General features: G+C 50.2%; 1 protein-coding gene across 1 annotated transcript in view; it reads left to right on the top strand.

Annotated features, from left to right (window-relative positions):
* TENM4 (teneurin transmembrane protein 4) overlaps window positions 1-18,556 on the top strand; it is a 686,631-nt gene extending 668,075 nt beyond the window's left edge. Inside the window, 5 exon segments of the mRNA XM_004589844.2 lie at window positions 2,486-2,721; window positions 6,948-7,244; window positions 8,201-9,815; window positions 14,774-14,916; window positions 17,503-18,556. Coding sequence (XP_004589901.2) covers window positions 2,486-2,721; window positions 6,948-7,244; window positions 8,201-9,815; window positions 14,774-14,916; window positions 17,503-18,261 — 3,050 coding nt within the window. The 3' untranslated portion in view covers window positions 18,262-18,556.
* Window positions 18,557-19,303: the final 747 nt, after the last annotated feature.

The raw sequence follows: 19,303 nt of genomic DNA, 5'->3' as shown, positions 1-19,303 counted from the left end.
CTTAGAGCTAAACCATGGGAAGTCATAAGGAGTGACTGCTAATAAGTGGCGCCCATGGGAAGTCACAGATCACATTAAACAGGTGCCGTTGGGCATGGGGTTCTGGCAACACTGCTGCATCCACAGGCCCCAGTAATGAACACGTGTGGATTCAGCGAGGAGCGGCTCAGAGAGAGAAAGTGACCCAAGCTCTTTCTTCAAAAGAAGCAAAAGCGATTGCTGGTGAATAATGCATGGCAGTTTGAAGCAGATTTTAGAGTTCAGTGTATATGTGCAAGGTGGGGAGGTAGAAAGAGACAGAGGGGAGGGAAGAATGAGAGAGGAGCCAGGTTGAACCATTCGAGCAGGGAAGGTTTGGTGATCATTTCTCATGAAAGCTGCTACCTTACTGCGTATCTAGTTCAATCCAGCAAATATTTGCTGAACACATGCAATTATAGCAACAGTAATCGCTAATATTTGGGGACACTTACTAACTATAAAGTGTATGCTTAGCATCTTACATTCACACACAGATTGAATTGTCACAGCAAGCCTATGAGACCAGTGTTGTTCCTATATCTGTTTCCCACGTGAGGGCAATGCAAGATCAGGAGCATGTCCCAAGTCACAACTAAAGGGATTTGGGGTCTGAATCAGCTCTGTGGCCCACTCTTTGAACTGTTAATCTAAGGAAATGAGGATATTGCTGTGTTAAAAGACCATGATGGGTACTGGAAAGGCTCAAGGCAGCAGGTGTGTAGACTGGGGATGCAGGCAGAAGAGACACAGCGACAAGCACATGTGACAGCAACTAGCATGGTGCCAAGCACATGCAGATAGTGTGAGCTAACTTTGACATCACGTTTCCTGTGAGCCAAGCAATGCTGGCAGCTCTGGGTTTCTATTTTCCCACTCAAGTCTCAGGCATCGCTATAGGAAGTCATTGTGCAAAAGCACAGCTGTGATTCCCCAGTGCACAGATGAAGCAGCAGAGGCAGATAGAATAAAAACATGGCCATGGTCTGAGCACCAGGACCTGAGCCCACAGAACCTGGCCCCAGCAGCTGTCATTTGGATTCCTGTGCAGTCAGCATTCACATATCTGAGAATGTGTTCATTCATGCCCGTCACTACAAGGCCACCAGTGAGACCCCTGTTACAGCTGGGGAGCAGACGGGGCAGCCTGTTTTTTGCCCAGAAGAACAGAGAAGCATCTAGAAAGAGGTGATGTTTAAACAAGGCCTCAGAGGAAGGACCTGAGTGAGGGGCAGTGCAGACAAAGGGAGTGGTGAGGCAGCATGATAGAAGAGATCAGAGGCAAACATAGAGACTCCAGAAGAGGACTCCATGGACACTTCACAGGTGGAATTCACTTTAGTCCCCAGTAGTCTCTTCTGGGTAAAGATACAATTGAAATATTTAAAACATTTTTAAATCATACATATTTTTTAAAGTATGTCTATATATATGTATATATACACATATATAGGGTGATGATTATATATACAGAAAGATTATGATTATATATATATATATATATGATTCTTTGATTTTATTTGGGAGGCATTCTGCCAATAACTACAAATGGGGCTATTTTTGTGCCTTTATTACCCTAGAATCTATTGACAACTTTAAAATCATTCAGTCCTTGACTCTGATAATCCTCTCACAGGTCTATTTTGGTTAAATAATCCAAAATGCAAACATTAACTTTTTAAAACTATTTGGATTTAGATATAGTCACACACTGTACTGCTCAATGACATCTAGTATGTTTACCAAGTTGTACAGCCAGCACCACTGTCTCATTCTGGACCCTTTGTATGACCCCAGGAAGGAATTCCACACCAGCCCTCCACATCCCCCTTGCACTTGACAGCCAGTAATCTACTTTCTGTCTCTGTAAATTGGCCTGTTCTTGACACATCATGTAAATGGACTTGTGAAACAGGTGGTCTGCGTGGCTGATTCTCTCACTTAGTGTGTTTACCTGTACTGTTGGTTGTGAATGTGAAAAACTAGAAACTGAGTAATCTATTTGAAGCTTGCTTAAATATAGTATATTACAGTTATGAAAATGCATTTATGCAAAATATTTAATGAGGCGCTAAAATACAATGACTAGTGGGATACTCCATAAACAACTGCATTAAACTAGAACTGCATTGGGAAATATCCTAAAATCTGTAAATTAAAAAAGAAAATACTTCCAAGAAATTTGCAAGTACTGAGGTTATAGATAACCTCCAGATACCAGGGATCATCAAACAGTTCATGGAAAATGTGTCTTATGGGGGGAAAAAAGGCATGGGTCTGAATTGATGCATCCAAATCCACTTGTCCTATGATTCTTTTTCTACAAACTTTGGGAATTACCTTTGGACTTTCCAAGTCTTCTTGAGGGGTAATGATTTGTTCTATAGTTGGAATGGACAACACTTCGGTCCATCAGTGCTTCCATCCCTGTACCTCCTGAGCAGCATATGCCTCTCCTGTCCCCCAGACCAAGTGCGAAACAGCTACTACATTGGGGCGGATGGCTCCCTGCGGCTGCTGCTGGCCAATGGCATGGAGGTGGCACTGCAGACGGAGCCCCACCTGCTGGCGGGCACCGTGAACCCCACTGTGGGCAAGAGGAACGTCACCCTGCCCATTGACAACGGCCTCAACCTCGTGGAGTGGCGGCAGCGCAAGGAGCAGGCTCGGGGCCAGGTCACTGTCTTCGGGCGCCGGCTGCGGGTAAGCAGGTCTCCTGGAGGCTACCGCATCCTGGGGCGCTGAGGGAGGGCCAGGAGAAATGTGCTCTGCTTCCCAGCCTCTGCCTGGGGTCTCCGTGTCCTCCAGAGAAGTGGGCCCCTGAAGCCCAGGCCATGACAGCCTGGGCAAATCTTTGTAGTTTTCATCACTGAAAACATTGCTGGCTCCTAGGTCAGCCGAGTCTGAGCCAAGTATCCTCGTGTTCCTGGTCATCCTGAGGAGAACTTGGGCAAGTCAGCCATCTTCAAGCCCCACTTCACAACAGGGAGAACAGCCCAGTGCCACCAGGTTGTTACCAGGACAAGGAAGACATAAAGCCTCCCGCACTGCAAGCCTGAGTGCAGGTGCTCTGGTTGTGGGAGTGCTGCCCTGCTGCCCCCAAGGCTAAGCTGCCCCAGCCTCCAGCTGAGCTACCTGGGCCCTGAGCCCTGCCTGGGTCTGGACCCTAGCCTACCTGAAACTGCACATCCTATGCCTCATTGCTCATGTTCCTGTGGACAGTGGCCTCTGCCCTGGGGCCTGCTGCCCAGACTCTTTTCTGGTATTTTAAATTTTTTTTAATGTTTTTTTTTTTAAAGCAAAGTTACGTAGAAGAGATCTTCCATCCACTGGGTCACTTCCCATATGGTCACAATGGCTGGGACTGGGCCAAGCCTAAACCAAGAACCTGGAACTCTATCTAGGAATCCCACATGGGTGCAGGGACCCAAGCACTTGGACCATCTTCTGTTGGTTTTTCTGGATATTTAGCAGGGAGCTGGATCAGAAGTAGAACATCCATATGGGACGTGGGTACTACAGGTGGCAGCTTAACAAGCACACCACAATGTCTGGCCCTATGCCCTGATTCCTTTGCCTCCAGCTACGAAAGGGCAGGTAACAGGAGGAGTAAATACTATGGCTAATGATGCCAGATCCTGCAGACATCAGGTGCCCAGTGGGCCCTCACTGAGCTGAGAAACAACACGGAACTGAGTCGGATCACAGCTGAAGAGATACCCTCACAGCAGCACAGCCGGCTCCCTGGAGTTCTTTCCCCTTCCACATAGAATTCATATAAGCTCCTGCTTTACATACAAGGCAACCTAAGTCCAGAAAAGATAATGCTAATCAGTGTAGAAGACAAGAAAATAGATCCGCTACAGACAAAGACACAGGAAGCATCTTATCCAATGCCACACAACTAGAACCTGGAAAACCAGGCTGGCTGTGTTTGCTGAACAGCCTAGAGTTTGGGAAACAGCCTCCCTTGAGCTCCCAGGGGAAGGGCTGGTCGTCTCTGTCCTCTATGGCCTTGCTAAATGCCCTGTCTAGATTCTCCACACTCCAGAAGGCAGGATGCTCACTGGGAGCTGGGAGCTGGCTTGCACTCCTGCTGGGTCACGTGTGTAGCCTTGAGCGCCTTCTCTGAGCCTCAGGCTCCCCTGCAGAAACCTCATAAACCCTTTGGAACCCTTGCCTGGGGCTGTCAGCTGCAGGTGCCCAGCCACCGATTCCCAGAAGGATGATGGAGGATTTCCGCTCTGCCAGGTGCATCAGAGCCCGAGTTTCCCAGACTTTAATTGGTCCCTGTCCTGGCTCCCCAAGATGGATGGTGTGCTAGTCGGCTGGCCACATCTCCACGTCCTCCCAAAATAAATGGCCACCCATGGTGGCAGAGTGTGGAATTAGAACGTTAGCCGAGTATGCCTCCCACTAATGGAGCTCATTTTTTATATGGCTAGGAACTTTTTTTCTGTTTTAATAAAGAAAGATGTAAAATAATCTCATTGCCGCCACTGCCAAACACAGGAAGCATTAGGCGAGTCCCCAGTGAGCTGCTTAATTCAATTTTATTAATTTTTACCACAGAGGGTACACCAGAGGGGCAGCAGGCGCCACCTTCAGGGGAGGTATCAGGGGACCTGCCGAAACCACTGTACCAAGACCGCTGGTACTGTATAGTTAGTGCAGCCCCTGGCTCTCCCTTTGCCCTTGTCTGCAAAGAACATAGCTTCAGGCTGCCACGGCTCTGAGTTTTCATGAGAATTATCTGCCACATGCTGTTTGTGCTTCTGCAGTTGTGTTTGATTACCCGAGGGAAGACAACCTGATTATAACCAGGCCAACGTCATCTCAACACCGTCGTTAGAAATCCTCATTTTCAAAGCCTCAGAGAATGCCCGGGGAGCAGGGCAGGGGAGACACTCGTCCCTCGCTGCCTCCAGGAATGAACTTGATCGCTGACTGCCATTTAAAGGCACTGATTGCAGTCATTGATCCGGGACCTTCTCCGGGCCCAGTCCCCTGCTATGTAAAGCATTTCAGTTTCTCAGGTGCTTACAATTCTATGACTTTCCAGAGGAAGAAGATGAGACTCTGAGAAAGAGGGGCGCTACCCAAGGTCACCTAGGACAATTCCTGGGCCTGGGCCCTTTTGTTCTTGCTTACCACACAGGGCCCCAGAAGGCCTTCCATTACTTCCAGCTTCACGTGCCGTTCTGCGTCACATGACTTTAATTCTCTGCTTACCTCTTGGACCTTCTTTACTGCTTGTCAGATTTAACCAGTGAGTATCAGCATTGTGGCAAAACTACCACCTGTGATACCAGCATTGCATACAGGCAGCAGTTTGCGTCCCAGCTGCTGTACTTCCAATCCAGCTCCTTGTTAATGTGCCTGGACAAAACGGAGGAGGATGACCCAAGTCCTTTGGGAACCATGCCACTCACATGGGAGACCTGAAAGAAGCTTCTGGCTCCTGGTTTTTCCATGGCACAGAAGTGCTGACCATCACAGTCATCTGAGGAATAAACCAACAGATGGAAGATAGTCCTCTCTAGCTTTGGCTTTCAAAATAAATAAATAGTTTTTAAAATTACAATTTTTAGGGCCTGGCGCAGTGGCCTAGTGGCTAAAGTCCTTGCCTTGAACATGCCAGGATCCCATAGGGAATCAGGTCTAATCCCAGCTGCCCCGCTTCCCATCTAGCTCCCTGCTTGTGGCCTGGGAAAGCAGTCGAGGACGGCCTAAAGCCTTGGGACCCTGCGACCATGTGGGAGACCCGGAAGAAGCTCCAGGCTCCTGGCTTCAGATTGGCTCAGTTCCAGCCATTGTGGCCACTTGGGGAGTGAACCATTGGATGGAAGATCTTCTTGTCTGCCTCTCCTTCTCTCTGTGTATCTGCCTTTCCAATAAAAAATAAATGAATCTTTTTTTAAAAAATTACAATTTTTAACCAGTGGATAGTGGAAAATAATATGCCTACATCCCCCCAAAAGGCACCAATGAGAGAAGATCCGTGTTTTTGCTTCAGGGTAGCAGGCAGTGTTTGCCAGCTGCTAGTGCCAGAGGTGCACTACTGAACACAGCCACAGGCCCCTGAGTTGTATTTGCATATTGAAATGTGACAGCCCTGGCTTCCTGCTGGCCCTGTGGAAACCTGTCATTTTGGATTGCAAAGAAATTGAGTTGTGTCCTGACCTAGCAGTGCAGGTAGAGGCTCCTCAAGGAGCTGCCCATCCTGGAGGTGCGCACAAGGTCCCCCAAAGCCAGCAGTAAATCCACAGCCAGAGCAGCCACCCCAGACTCCAGTGCCCCTGCCCCCTACCCTGCCTCCTTGCCTAGAGCCTCTGGGAAAAGGAAGATGTTCCAAGAGTAGAGGGAGGCAGAAGAGCATCCCAGGGCAGAGAAAGTTCAGAGCCCCCAGAAATGCGTGGCTGGCCCTAAGGACCCCTGTGTGTTGACCTGTTGCCATCGTGAGCTCCGAGGCCAGCCTTGGTCACACAACAACCAGAAGACCCAGAGTAAATACCTTCATGTCCCTGGGTTTGGTCTCCCTGATGTCAAGTATTCACAGTGTCTGTCTCAGAATAGGTGAGTGAGGTGCCGAGCAGGTGAGCCGGCATCTGCCTTCTTGTCTGTGTTATTGCGAGAAGGATCCCACAGCTGGATCACACAGACCCTCTTGAGTCTCAGCTATGATTTGCTTGCACAACACCTGCGTTGCCAGTGTCCTCCTCACAGCCCTGTGTGAACGGTATTACTCTTCCCACCTTACAGATGAAGCAGCTGACAAATGACAGAGCCAGAACTCAAACCCCTGTCTGTCAGTGCTCTTGTCTCTATTCAAGAGGTGTTGGGTTCAGCTGAGAGCCACACAAGCCATTCAACTCTGATGGTCAATCTACAAACTAATTTTCTCTTTCTCCCCTTATTGCTCTCTCCAGGTTCACAACCGGAACCTCCTGTCCCTGGACTTCGACCGTGTGACACGCACAGAGAAGATCTATGATGACCACCGCAAGTTCACGCTTCGGATCCTGTATGACCAGGCAGGGCGGCCCAGCCTTTGGTCGCCAAGCAGCAGGTTGAATGGTGTCAATGTCACATACTCCCCTGGGGGCCACATTGCCGGCATCCAACGGGGCATCATGTCGGAGAGAATGGAATATGACCAGGCGGGCCGCATCACATCCAGGATCTTTGCCGATGGGAAGACATGGAGCTACACATACTTGGAGAAGGCAAGTGGCCATCTCCTTCCATCGCTTGCCTTGCCACACAGGTTCATCATGGTGACTCAACCCATAGCTGGGGCCAGGCCACCTCAGTGGAGTGGATCTGATCTGTGTTTTCCCCAGCTGGAAATGTTCTGGAAAAATCTGCCATGGAGGGCCCAGGGTTCCCAGGCAGCCATCTGAATAAACCTTGGTGATGGTGTGGCAGGTGGCACAATAGTCCTGCCTGTTAGGATGGAGGTGATATCAGGCCCAAATACAAACAAACTTGCAGAACAGGACTTGGAGTCCAGAGATTGGTACTTATGAGGGGAGGTGCTTAACCCTGAGTCTTCAGTGTGGGGTGTGGGCTTAGTGCATCCCTTCTTCAGGACAGGGTTCATTTCATCTCAGAAGCTGGGAAAGCTGAGGATCAGAGACAACCTCAAACTACAGGTCAGCCCCAGACAGCAGCATGGTACTTTGAGGCCTGATGCCCCAAGGTTTGGTCTCTGCTGACTTGCATCTGGGCACCTGCCCAGGACTGAGACTCTGTTTGCTGTGTGTAGGTCTGCCCTCCCTTGTGCTGGGTAAGGCTCTTGGAGAGTGATGCTCTGTGGTGGTGCTGAGACAAAAAGAGAGAAAGGGAAAGAGAAAGAGGGGAAGGAGAGGAAAGGGAGACCCTGGAGGTCATCCAGCACTGTGAATAACCAAACCCAGGGAGAGAAAGCATCTTCCCAAGGCCATGCAATGAACCCGTTGTTATAAACCAGGCTTTCCCATGCCTGTCATCACAACCTGCCCCACCCCAGGGCTGGCAGAGGGCCTTAGTGGTCCAATGCCAAGGAGAGAGAGCAGACCTCCTTCTGGCCCCATTGGCAGCCTCCTATGGTGCACTGGTGTGGGAAGCTCTGGCTGGGACATGACTCACACACATAGGCCTTTCCTGCCTCACTCACCTCATGCTTCTCCTCGCCCTGCAGTCCATGGTGCTGCTGCTGCACAGCCAGCGACAGTATATCTTCGAGTTTGACAAGAATGACCGCCTGTCATCCGTGACAATGCCCAATGTGGCCCGGCAGACACTGGAGACCATCCGCTCCGTGGGTTACTACAGGAACATCTACCAGCCCCCCGAGGGCAATGCCTCGGTCATCCAGGACTTCACAGAGGATGGGCACCTGCTCCACACCTTCTACCTGGGCACCGGCCGCAGGGTGATCTACAAGTATGGGAAACTGTCAAAGCTGGCTGAGACCCTATACGACACCACCAAGGTAAGCTTCACCTATGATGAGACAGCGGGCATGCTGAAGACCATCAACCTGCAGAACGAGGGCTTCACCTGCACCATCCGCTACCGGCAGATCGGGCCCCTGATCGACCGGCAGATCTTCCGCTTCACCGAGGAGGGCATGGTCAATGCCCGCTTCGACTACAACTATGACAATAGCTTCCGGGTGACAAGCATGCAGGCTGTGATCAATGAGACACCACTGCCCATCGACCTCTACCGCTATGATGACGTGTCTGGCAAGACAGAGCAGTTTGGGAAATTCGGGGTCATCTACTATGACATCAACCAGATCATCACCACAGCAGTTATGACCCACACAAAGCACTTCGATGCTTATGGCCGGATGAAGGAGGTGCAGTATGAGATCTTCCGCTCACTCATGTACTGGATGACTGTCCAGTATGACAACATGGGGCGGGTGGTGAAGAAGGAGCTAAAGGTGGGACCCTACGCAAACACCACCCGCTACTCCTACGAGTATGATGCCGATGGGCAGCTGCAGACAGTCTCCATCAATGACAAACCACTCTGGCGCTACAGCTATGACCTCAACGGAAACCTGCACCTGCTGAGCCCGGGCAACAGTGCCCGACTCACCCCACTGCGGTATGACCTCCGGGACCGCATCACCAGGCTAGGTGATGTGCAGTACAAGATGGATGAAGATGGCTTCCTGAGGCAGCGGGGTGGCGATGTCTTCGAGTACAATTCAGCAGGTCTGCTGATGAAGGCCTACAACCGGGCCAGCGGCTGGAGCGTAAGGTACCGCTACGATGGCCTGGGCCGCCGGGTGTCCAGCAAGAGCAGCCACAGCCACCATCTGCAGTTCTTCTATGCAGACCTGACGAACCCCACTAAGGTCACCCACCTCTACAACCACTCCAGCTCAGAGATCACCTCACTCTACTATGACCTACAGGGTCACCTCTTTGCCATGGAGCTGAGCAGCGGCGATGAGTTTTACATTGCTTGCGACAACATCGGGACCCCCCTTGCAGTCTTCAGCGGCACGGGGCTGATGATCAAGCAGATCCTGTACACAGCCTACGGGGAGATCTACATGGACACCAACCCCCACTTCCAGATCATCATCGGCTACCACGGCGGTCTCTACGATCCACTCACCAAGCTCGTGCACATGGGCCGCCGAGACTACGACGTGCTGGCTGGACGCTGGACCAGCCCGGACCACGAGCTGTGGAAGCACCTGAGCAGCAGCAACATCATGCCCTTCAACCTCTACATGTTCAAAAACAACAACCCTATCAGCAATTCCCAGGATATCAAGTGCTTTATGACAGGTGAGCAGCAGTGGGGCACCCTCAGGACTGGGGGTAGGGAGAGCTGCCTGATGGCACCAGCTGTCTGATGGGACCTCTGCCTGGAGAAAGGTGGTTTGGGGTGTTGGGAAACATCAGCCTTTCCCAAGAACAGAATTCTCTAGTATGTGCTTGAAAAATCATGGATTCAGCAAATACTCCAGGAGGAGAAAAAAAAATGACCCTGGCATGAAATGTATTTGGTGGGACTGTTGTTGCCATTTTTAAATTTTCACAAAACATTTCCGTTTCTGGAAGGCTCTGAGAAGTCCTATAATAACAAGAGCTGTTTGCTATATTTACTGTTTCTCAGACTTACTAGACTAACTTTCGTTTTTTCACCATGAAATTGTAATACCCCCCTTTAGGAGTCCCTGACTTAGAGATTGAACTGGCCATGAACTCCTGAAAAGTTGGGTTAAGACACAGATCAAATAGATAAATAAAAATAATGGTTTGTGATGATTGGAAATTCAGACACTGGTGTCAGACAGGACCGAGTGTAGGATCCACTATTTCTAAAATATGATATGTTAGTCATTATTCAATTGTCCCAAATTCCAGTTCCTGATCTTAAAACTCAGATTCTCACCTTGACTCTGATACATGAAATATGCATATTAGAAGCCCTGGAGCAACCCCTAAAATACAAAAAAAACAAAACCTGGAGACAAGTACATAGCTGAGAAGTCAAGAGCTGAAGTACAATGGGAGACCGACAGTATTCAGTCCAAAGAGTACAGGGAGTGGGCTTGGCAGAGCCAAGAAGTGATGGGACAAAGAGGAACAAGTGCCAGGCCAGCAGGATGGTGGCAGGGATGAGGGTGTGGAGTCAGAGGCCTCCAGTAAGAAGCCCAGCATGGTGCCTGCTCTGCGGGCTCCCTGTCCCTTACCCTGTGGTTTAAGAAGCAAGCTTTGCCTTCCTCTCCTGTGAAACTAACCAGAATATAAAGTGCCCGTTAGGTGCCATAAGCAGAGAAGTCTCTAACAGTCAGATCCTCCCAGCCAGCAACTATTCCAAGGTTAGCCACAGAGGAATTCTGGAGAGGAGGAGATGTGAATGTTTGGCACAGCATTGACATCACTGTTTAGGGACACCTTTATCCCAGGTAAGAGAGACTCGTTTGAGTCCTGGGTTAGTCTGCGTTTGATCCAGCTTCCTGATAATGTACACTCTGAGAACAGCAGGAAATGTCTGGGGTACCTGGGTTCCTGTCATCTGCATGGGAGATTGGATGGAATGCTTCAGCTTGGCACAGCCCAAGGTGGTGCAGGTATTCAGGAAATAAACAAGCAGAAGAACTCACTCTCTCTCTCTCTCTCTCTCTCTCTCTCTCTCTCTCTCTCTCTCTCGGATGGAATGCTTCAGCTTGGCACAGCCCAAGGTGGTGCAGGTATTCAGGAAATAAACAAGCAGAAGAACTCTCTCTCTCTCTCTCTCTCTCTCTCTCTCTCTCTCTCTCTCTCCATGTGTCTCTCTGCCTGTCTGTCTCTTTTTCTCTTTGCCTTTTGAATAAAATGAAAATAAGTAAGAACCACAATCTATTTTTAAAGAGTGAGAGTGGCTAGGGGTCTTTTTACATATGAGCATTTGTGGCAGGTGCCTGGCTGCTTCCATGTTCATATGCCCTGTGACACAGTGCTCCTGCCACCTGTTCAGTGTCAGACCTCTTCATTTCCCCGAGGGCCTCCTCTGTGCAGCCATGTTTGGAGGCAGTGGGGAGAGAAAGCTGAGCCATCTCCTCCAGGAATTCCAGGTGCAAGAGCAGGGACCAGCCAACACTGTCCAGAATGAGTGGGATCACAGAGTTTGGCAGCAGCCAGGCCTTAGGCACTAAGACTCTGTCCAGGGGCTTCTGGGATGGCATCTCTGAGCAGCTGACCATAGGCCACCCATTAGCGATGGTCATCCAGTGTCAAGAGTAAAGCATGACGGTGAGTGGGAACAGCGCATGCATAAGCCCAGAGCCAGCAGCGTGTGTCACTCAAAGGAGTACCCTCTTGGATGTGGCTTTGTGAGTCCCAAGCTGTGTGGGACTGTGTGTGCTGGCAGCAGTAGGACGATTCTTGTTCAGGGAAGAATTCCAGGTTGTCAAACATGAGGAGCAGGGGACTGAAGCATGGGGGAGAAGGGAGAGCAAGGTGGTGGTGCTCAGGTGTGATGGAAACATACTCAGGCCGAGAGGTAAACATGAAGACGGTGACGATGTTTCACAGTGTCTGCCGAGCTCGGCTTGGCTGCTAGCTCCAGAAAAACCTGACAGATTGAGATGACATTTCCATTACGTCTGTCTGCGTTAAGCATGGCCCCTGCCTCACTCTTCAGTGAGTTTCCTGTGAGATGCCTTGGCAGGTGACTGCAGCTGAAAAAAAAAAGATGCAGTAGGAAATGTACTTTTATACCCCCCCCCAAAAAGTTGCAGCTTGCCAAAATATTATTACTCCCTCCCCACTTTTTCTTCACTTCCCACTGTGGACATATGGTCTCCCTGCAGAATAGCACTGCCATGCGTGACTCAACGTGCTGTGCCAGGCACTTGGCAGACGGGGTTGCATTGAAACTTCACGACAGCCCTGGGAGATCATCATCATCTTCGTTCTATAGAGGCAGCTGTGGAGCCTCCTACCTGTGAGGGGTATGCCCAGTGTCACACAAATGAGGCTTTGGAGCAGACGCCAAGCCAGGGCTCTTGAATGCCAGTTTTTCACAAAGCGCCCACAGGTCCCTGTGCTGTTTAAGTTTTATGTTCTCATTGGTTAAATCCAGCAAATAGTGAATTATTCTTTACCTCTGCAGGCCAGCCCCAGGCTGAGGATGTATAGGGCAGTCAGGCAGGGGGTTGACACCCCCAGACAGCTTTTCCCACATTTCTTTAATGATGACCTCCATCATCACCAAAAAATGGAGGCGCTGGCATTGTGGCATAGTAAGTTACTGGCAGTCCCATACCAGAGTACTGTTTTGTGTCCTGTCGGCTCTGCTTCCAAACACCCAGCTGGAATCCCAGGTTCCTGGCTTAAACCTGTATCAGCCCCAGCCATTGTGTCCATCTGAGGAGTGAGCCAGTGGATGGAAGATCTCTTTCCCTCTTTGTGGCTCTGCCTTTCAAATACATAAAAATAAATTTTATAAAAGATTTTTTAAAAATGATTTTTCCATCACTGAAGTAAAGTAAGACTGTAAAACAAAAGATTGACAGGAAGTACTTACATGTGATATACTCATGTGAGGGCACTATAAAAAAAATGAAAGGAAATGGAATTAGAAGAGAAGTTTAAGGGCGTAGTAGTTTAGACACTGTTTGGGATGACACATCCCTATCAGAGGGCCTGAGTGCAAGCCCTGGCTTTACTGCCAATTCTAGCCTCTGCTAATGTGTATCCTGAAAGGCAGCAGGTGATGGCTGAAGAACTTGGGTCCCAGTCACCCAGGTGGGAGACCAGAATGGAATACCTGGCTCCTGGCTTCGGCTTGGTCCAGCCCTGGCTATTGTGAGGTGAACCAAAAGATGGAAAATTCTCTCTCTCTGTATCATTTTCTCTTCTGTGTTTCAACAGTATTTTTAAAGAAACAGAAAGTTCCTTTTGGTACAAATTTGTGAAAGCAGTACAATGAGGGCTTCAAAAAGATTAAAGAAAACTTTCATGACTTAAAAAAAGTGGATTTCAAAAGTGTTTGTACCAAAATGAATTTATCTTTTAATTCTATTTTTTGCAAACGTTCTGAGGTAACTTCCTATTTCCTTAGTGCAATTTCAATAAAAATGCTACTCATAGCAGAAAGTCAGTTGACTGCATAGTAGATTATACCCCACTGTTTGAAAAGCTGTAATGAGGAAAATAGAGATTTTTTGTATGAATAGTCAAGTTGTAACATAAAAGATTTGAATCTCTATTAAGAAACCTCTAGACCACCATACCAGCTATCTTCTGTATAGGCTGCATGTAGCCTCATTCACATCAAACAATAGCAGCGAACATAAAATAAAACAAAATCTTATCTTGTAAAAATGTATTCAAGTGTTCTGAGACATGCAGCTGAATCGGCACAGGTCACATGGAGCAATCACTAGGGCTGAGAGATAGACTGCACCGATTGGCTGGACCTACGTCACGTGATCCAGATGGAATCAGCTAAAATTACATGAGTACAAAGGGAAGACAGAATTGAGTCTGCACAGCTGCAGTGTGTACACTATTGGCCCTTTTTTCAAAAGTATTAATATTTTTTTAATGTAACAAACAGAGAGGGAGAGACAGGGAAAGGGGTCTTCTAACCACTGATTCACTCCTCAAAAGATTACAATGGCCAGGTCTGAGGCAGACCCAAGTCAGGAGCCAGGAGAGAGGAGAGAGAGAGCTCTTCTATGTACTGATTCACTCCCCAGATGGCCTCACTGGCCAGAGCTGGACCAGGCCAAAGTCAGGAGCTTCTTCCAGGTCTTCCACATTGTGCAAGGCTCCAATCACTTCCAACTTCCACTGCTTTCCCAGGTGTACTGGCAGGGAGACAGATGCAAAGTGGAGGAGCCATGCCCATATGGGATGCCAGAATCCCAGGCAATGGCCAGTGGCTTTGTCTACTATGTCAGGGAAGTTTGTTATTTAGGTAAAGTCAGTCACTGACTATCCTTTGTCCCCTATTGATAATGGGGGCAGAAGTGGCTGGAGAATCCAGGGGATGGCATAAGACAGGAAGAGGAGTCAAGAAGGCCAGGATCTCGTGTTTCCTGTCCATCAGGTATATCCCCAGGTGGGAGTTCCTAGGTCCCAGGGCCATAGGAACAGCATGTGGCCATCTTGCAAAGTGCCTGTCCCACCAGCAGCTGTCCGGGTCCTCGCACTCACTGCAGCCTACCTCTGGCTACTCCCATGGGCCAAGACACGTCGAGGGCCACACACTCACTCCAGGGTTGTCTTTCTGCTTCTCCACTGCCCAGATGTCAACAGCTGGCTGCTCACCTTTGGATTCCAGCTGCACAACGTGATCCCTGGCTATCCACCGCCAGACACAGATGCCATGGAACCATCCTACGAGCTCGTCCACACGCAGATGAAAACACAGGAGTGGGACAACAGCAAGGTACAGTCTACCCTGGGAAGAGGGGGCGGTTCAGACATCCTGGGAAGGGGTGGCCGCAGCTTTTTGGGAACACTCAAGCTCAACAGTCCTCTGGCGTGTTGGCCAAAGGCTGTTTCACAGTTGCTCAGTTGCTCTCCATATTAGAAGATTTTCCATCGTGTAGTTCACAAATATTTCCCCATGATCTTACTGCTCCCATTTCACAGATTAAGTGCCAGAGGTGTTCATAGTGTTATGTAACAAGGCAAGGCTAGAGCAGCGGGTCTAACCCTGTCATTAGTCTGTGTTGTCTTGCAAAGTCCGGTACCTGGCCTGCTGTAGGTGCTCAAAAAGAAGTTACTTTCTCTCAACCTCCCTTAATGCAAAAACTTGGTGTCATCTGGCTGAAAAGGTCCTTAAAAACAATCAGCTCACCTGCTCACTTGTGGTATCCTTTGTTCATGAATTGCTGCCTCCCCTGCCCCCATTCCATTAACAAATTCTGCCAGAGGAACTGACTCTGGGCTAGACCCTGAACTGTGCCTAGGGAACCAGGGATGCATCAGGCAGAGAGACCAGCTCTGGGCCAGCCGGCTGAGCAGGAGAGGAGGTGACAAGCTGCCGGTGATCTTCACTCCAGACTGATTCCCAAAGCCCTCGGCCTGGCTGGCTCTTTCTCCCACCCTCGCCCTAAAGCAGGGGGTTCTGCCTGCCTCTGCCAGAGCCATCCCCATGCTGTATTCTCCCCATTGCCTTGCCTTTCCCTCCACTGGAGGATGTGCCCCCAGACACTGAGTCCTGGATCTCCACTCATGCCAGCTAGCACACAGGTGCAGGAAAAAATAGCCACTGATGAGCTAGGTGCCTGTTCCCCTCCGCCCTACACACGTACCCACCCAATCACCTTATAGGAAAGAAGATCATTGCCCCTAGGCTACAAACTAGCAAAAGGTACCCAAGCCTGCAAGGCCACACAGCACGGCTCCTCTTTCCAACACTCCCCAGCCCCCACCCCAGGGCCTGCCCCAGACCTGCCAGCATCTTCCCTCCGTGCAAGGGCTGCTGCCAACAGTGCGGCTCCTCCTCCCCGCCCCCAGGCTCCCTTCCCCTGCTCTCCCACACAGCCCCGTCTCAGCCTGCCTGTTTGCCAGTCTCGCCTGTCAATGAATTATTGATTTCTGCCCTTGGCAAGCATCGGAGATCTTTGTTGTTGAGCACTCCAGCTTTTGTGAAACTCTAGGAAATAATTGTTCACAGACAGGGTTCTATTAATTATAAAGAGGACTTAATTTCAGCAAGAAGCCGATAGGTCTGTTTCTAAAGCCAGTTCTCTGAGTTGCTGATAAGGCCCTGGAGCCTAGTGGAGCACCCTCAGCCCTGAGAAGACCAAAGCCCCAGGGGGGCACAGCGGGGCAGAGACCCTCTTAGAAAAGCAGGTGTAAATACAGTGGGGCTCAGTAGAACAGGGTGAGAGGGCTTCTAAAAGGGGGTGAAGTCCATGCAAACACACTTTAAAGGTAGGTTTCAGGGTGGATGTGTGGCAAAGCAGGGAAGTCGCTGCTTGGGACTCCCACACTAGGTCACAGTGCCTGGGGTCTGCTTCCAGTCATACCCTTCCTGTTAGTGCCCACTCTGGAAGGCATGAGCCGGATAGGTCCCTGCCAGCAGAATGGGACACACAGATGGAGCTCCTGGCTTCTGGCATCAGCCTGTCCCAGCCCCCATCACTGTGCGCCTTTGGGGAATGAGCCAGTACATGGAAGATTCTTCCCTCACCCTCCCTCCCAACCTCCTTGCCAGTGTACCTTTCAAATAAATAAGCTTATTAAAATATTTAATTTGATACAAACGTTTCTTTTATTACAAAAATATCTTGATTCGTGCAGTTTTTATGTGACTTTTCCATGGACTTTGTTAGGTCCCCTTGTATAAATGACCACTATTTGTCTCATGTCGCCTTCTTGCTCTGATGGCATCCTGCCATTCCTCCCTCTGCATCACCCCCCCCCCCTTGGTCCTCCTGATCCCAGCTCAAGCACAAGCCTGTACTCAAGTCCCACCCTTCCCACCCTTCTCCTTTACTTCTGGGCGGAGCTCCCTCCGTGCCTTGAGCATCCGGAACAGCCCACCAGAGCTGGGTTGACTTGTTAGCAGCTGTGTGTGGGCCAGGGACGTCTTTGAGCATTAGTCTCCACAGAAGTGCACCTGTCATCTAATGTTATTGTGACGATCCAACAAGATAAATGGCAAGAAATACAAGTGAGAGTCACTGCTGTCACCTCTCTCGGACCACCGGCGATCACGCTCGATGGCAATTGCTGTCATCCTCTCTAACTTGCCCTGCTAAATGCTGAGTTCTTTGAGAGCAAGGATAATGGTTGGGTTCATCGTTATTATTCCTGGGGAGTTCAGAAAAGGACCTGGCACAGAGGAAGATGGTCCCCAGGTAGTGTCTAAAGGGAGGGCGAGGAAGGGGTGAGTGGGCAGCCGGTGGTCAGCTCTGGAGCTGGCAGCCAAGCGCTGAGTGAAGAGCTCATCTGGCTATCTCAGCTGATTCTCAGGGTTTCTTCCTTTTTGTCTCATTCTGTCTCTCCCCTCCCTCATCAGTCTATCCTCGGAGTACAGTGTGAAGTGCAAAAGCAACTCAAGGCCTTCGTCACCTTAGAACGCTTCGACCAGCTGTATGGCTCCAGCATCACCGGCTGCCAGCAGGGCCCCAAGACCAAGAGATTTGCTTCCAGCGGCTCAGTCTTTGGCAAGGGGGTCAAGTTTGCCCTGAAGGATGGCCGAGTGACCACAGATATCATCAGCGTGGCCAATGAAGATGGGCGGAGGGTGGCTGCCATCCTGAACAACGCCCACTACCTAGAGAACCTGCACTTCACCATCAGCGGCGTGGACACTCACTACTTTGTGAAAACGGGGCCTTCTGAAGGCGACCTGGCCATCCTGGGCCTCAGCGGGGGGCAGCGAACCCTGGAGAATGGGGTCAATGTCACCGTGTCCCAGATCAACACAATGCTCAATGGTAGGACTAGACGCTACACAGACATCCAGCTCCAGTACGGGGCACTGTGCCTGAACACCCGCTACGGGACGACGGTGGACGAGGAGAAGGCGCGGGTGCTGGAGCTGGCGCGGCAGAGGGCTGTGCGCCAGGCCTGGGCCCGTGAGCAGCAGCGACTGCGGGATGGGGAGGAAGGCCTACGGGCCTGGACCGAGGGGGAGAAGCAGCAGGTGCTGAACACGGGGCGGGTACAGGGCTACGACGGTTTCTTCGTCATCTCCGTCGAACAGTACCCAGAACTGTCCGACAGCGCCAACAACATCCACTTCATGAGACAGAGCGAGATGGGCCGAAGGTGACAGAGAGGGCCAGGGCCTGGACTTCTTGCCAAAGACAGCTACTCTTTTGTGGCCGCGTACCTGACTGTGTTGTACTCAAAAAAAAAAAAAAAGAAAAAAAACAAAACAAAACATTTTTTTAACAAGTGCAGAAAATGAAAAAAAAAAAAAAGATACTGGTTGCATTGTAATTCATGCAACATCCTTTTTTTTAAAGAAAAAAAAACCACAAATTTGGCCTTCACACATTTTTTTGCAAAGAACAGAAGGTATTTTTTTCTGTAGTGTGATCACAATGAAAACTCTATTGTCTTTTGTCCCCCTTTTTCCTTGAGGAATTCTTCCTTGTTGTTTGGGGTCCATTTCTCCTGAGATACATCTCTGGGAGGAGGGGGTGTCCCTCGTCTGTCCCGAGGTCCCTCATGTGATGTGGGACACAAAAGTCTGTGCTGACTCGTCTTGTGTGCAGCCCTTTCTGCTTTTTTGGGCAGGAGTGCAGGGTGTGGAAACCCATGGGCCAATGCCGCACCCCTTCTGAGGGAAACAGGCCCAGGGACCCAGGGCCCTTGGGCAGGGCTCTGGCAGACAAAAGGTGGATTTATATTTCCGGGTGCTGTACCTCCAAAGGACTCTAGGGGAGTTTCAAGATGCCATCCATCAAGCTACCCCCACCTCCTGCCCAAGCTTTCTGTGTTGATGCTCGGTGAGACCCCTGCCCCTTCTGCAAATCCTGTGTCATTGTCGGTGCCACTCCCATGCTGGGGTAGACGAAGTGTTTCCCGGGTCCTTCCAGACATCCACCCAACCCTTCCACACCCTGCCCCATATCCTGTAATTGAACCTCCTGGGGCTGGGAGCCTCACCGTCCCCAGGACATCCATGACTGAGTGATTCTTCATGCTGTGCCCTGTTCCTCACCTCCTCTCTCCCAAAGCCAGAAGTGAGAACCAGCTCTGGGCACCCTGTCCAGGGCTGGGGACGCTACTGTGGCAAAGGATGGCAGTGGTGGCAGGGTGCCAGCCTGCTTTCCCAGGGGAAGCCCTGTCCCCATGGCTTTGGGTGT

Source organism: Ochotona princeps, chromosome 4 (genome assembly GCF_030435755.1).
Source record: "Ochotona princeps isolate mOchPri1 chromosome 4, mOchPri1.hap1, whole genome shotgun sequence".
NCBI classification, from domain to species: Eukaryota; Metazoa; Chordata; class Mammalia; order Lagomorpha; family Ochotonidae; genus Ochotona; species Ochotona princeps.
This window is presented reverse-complemented; position numbering and strand designations above follow the sequence as displayed.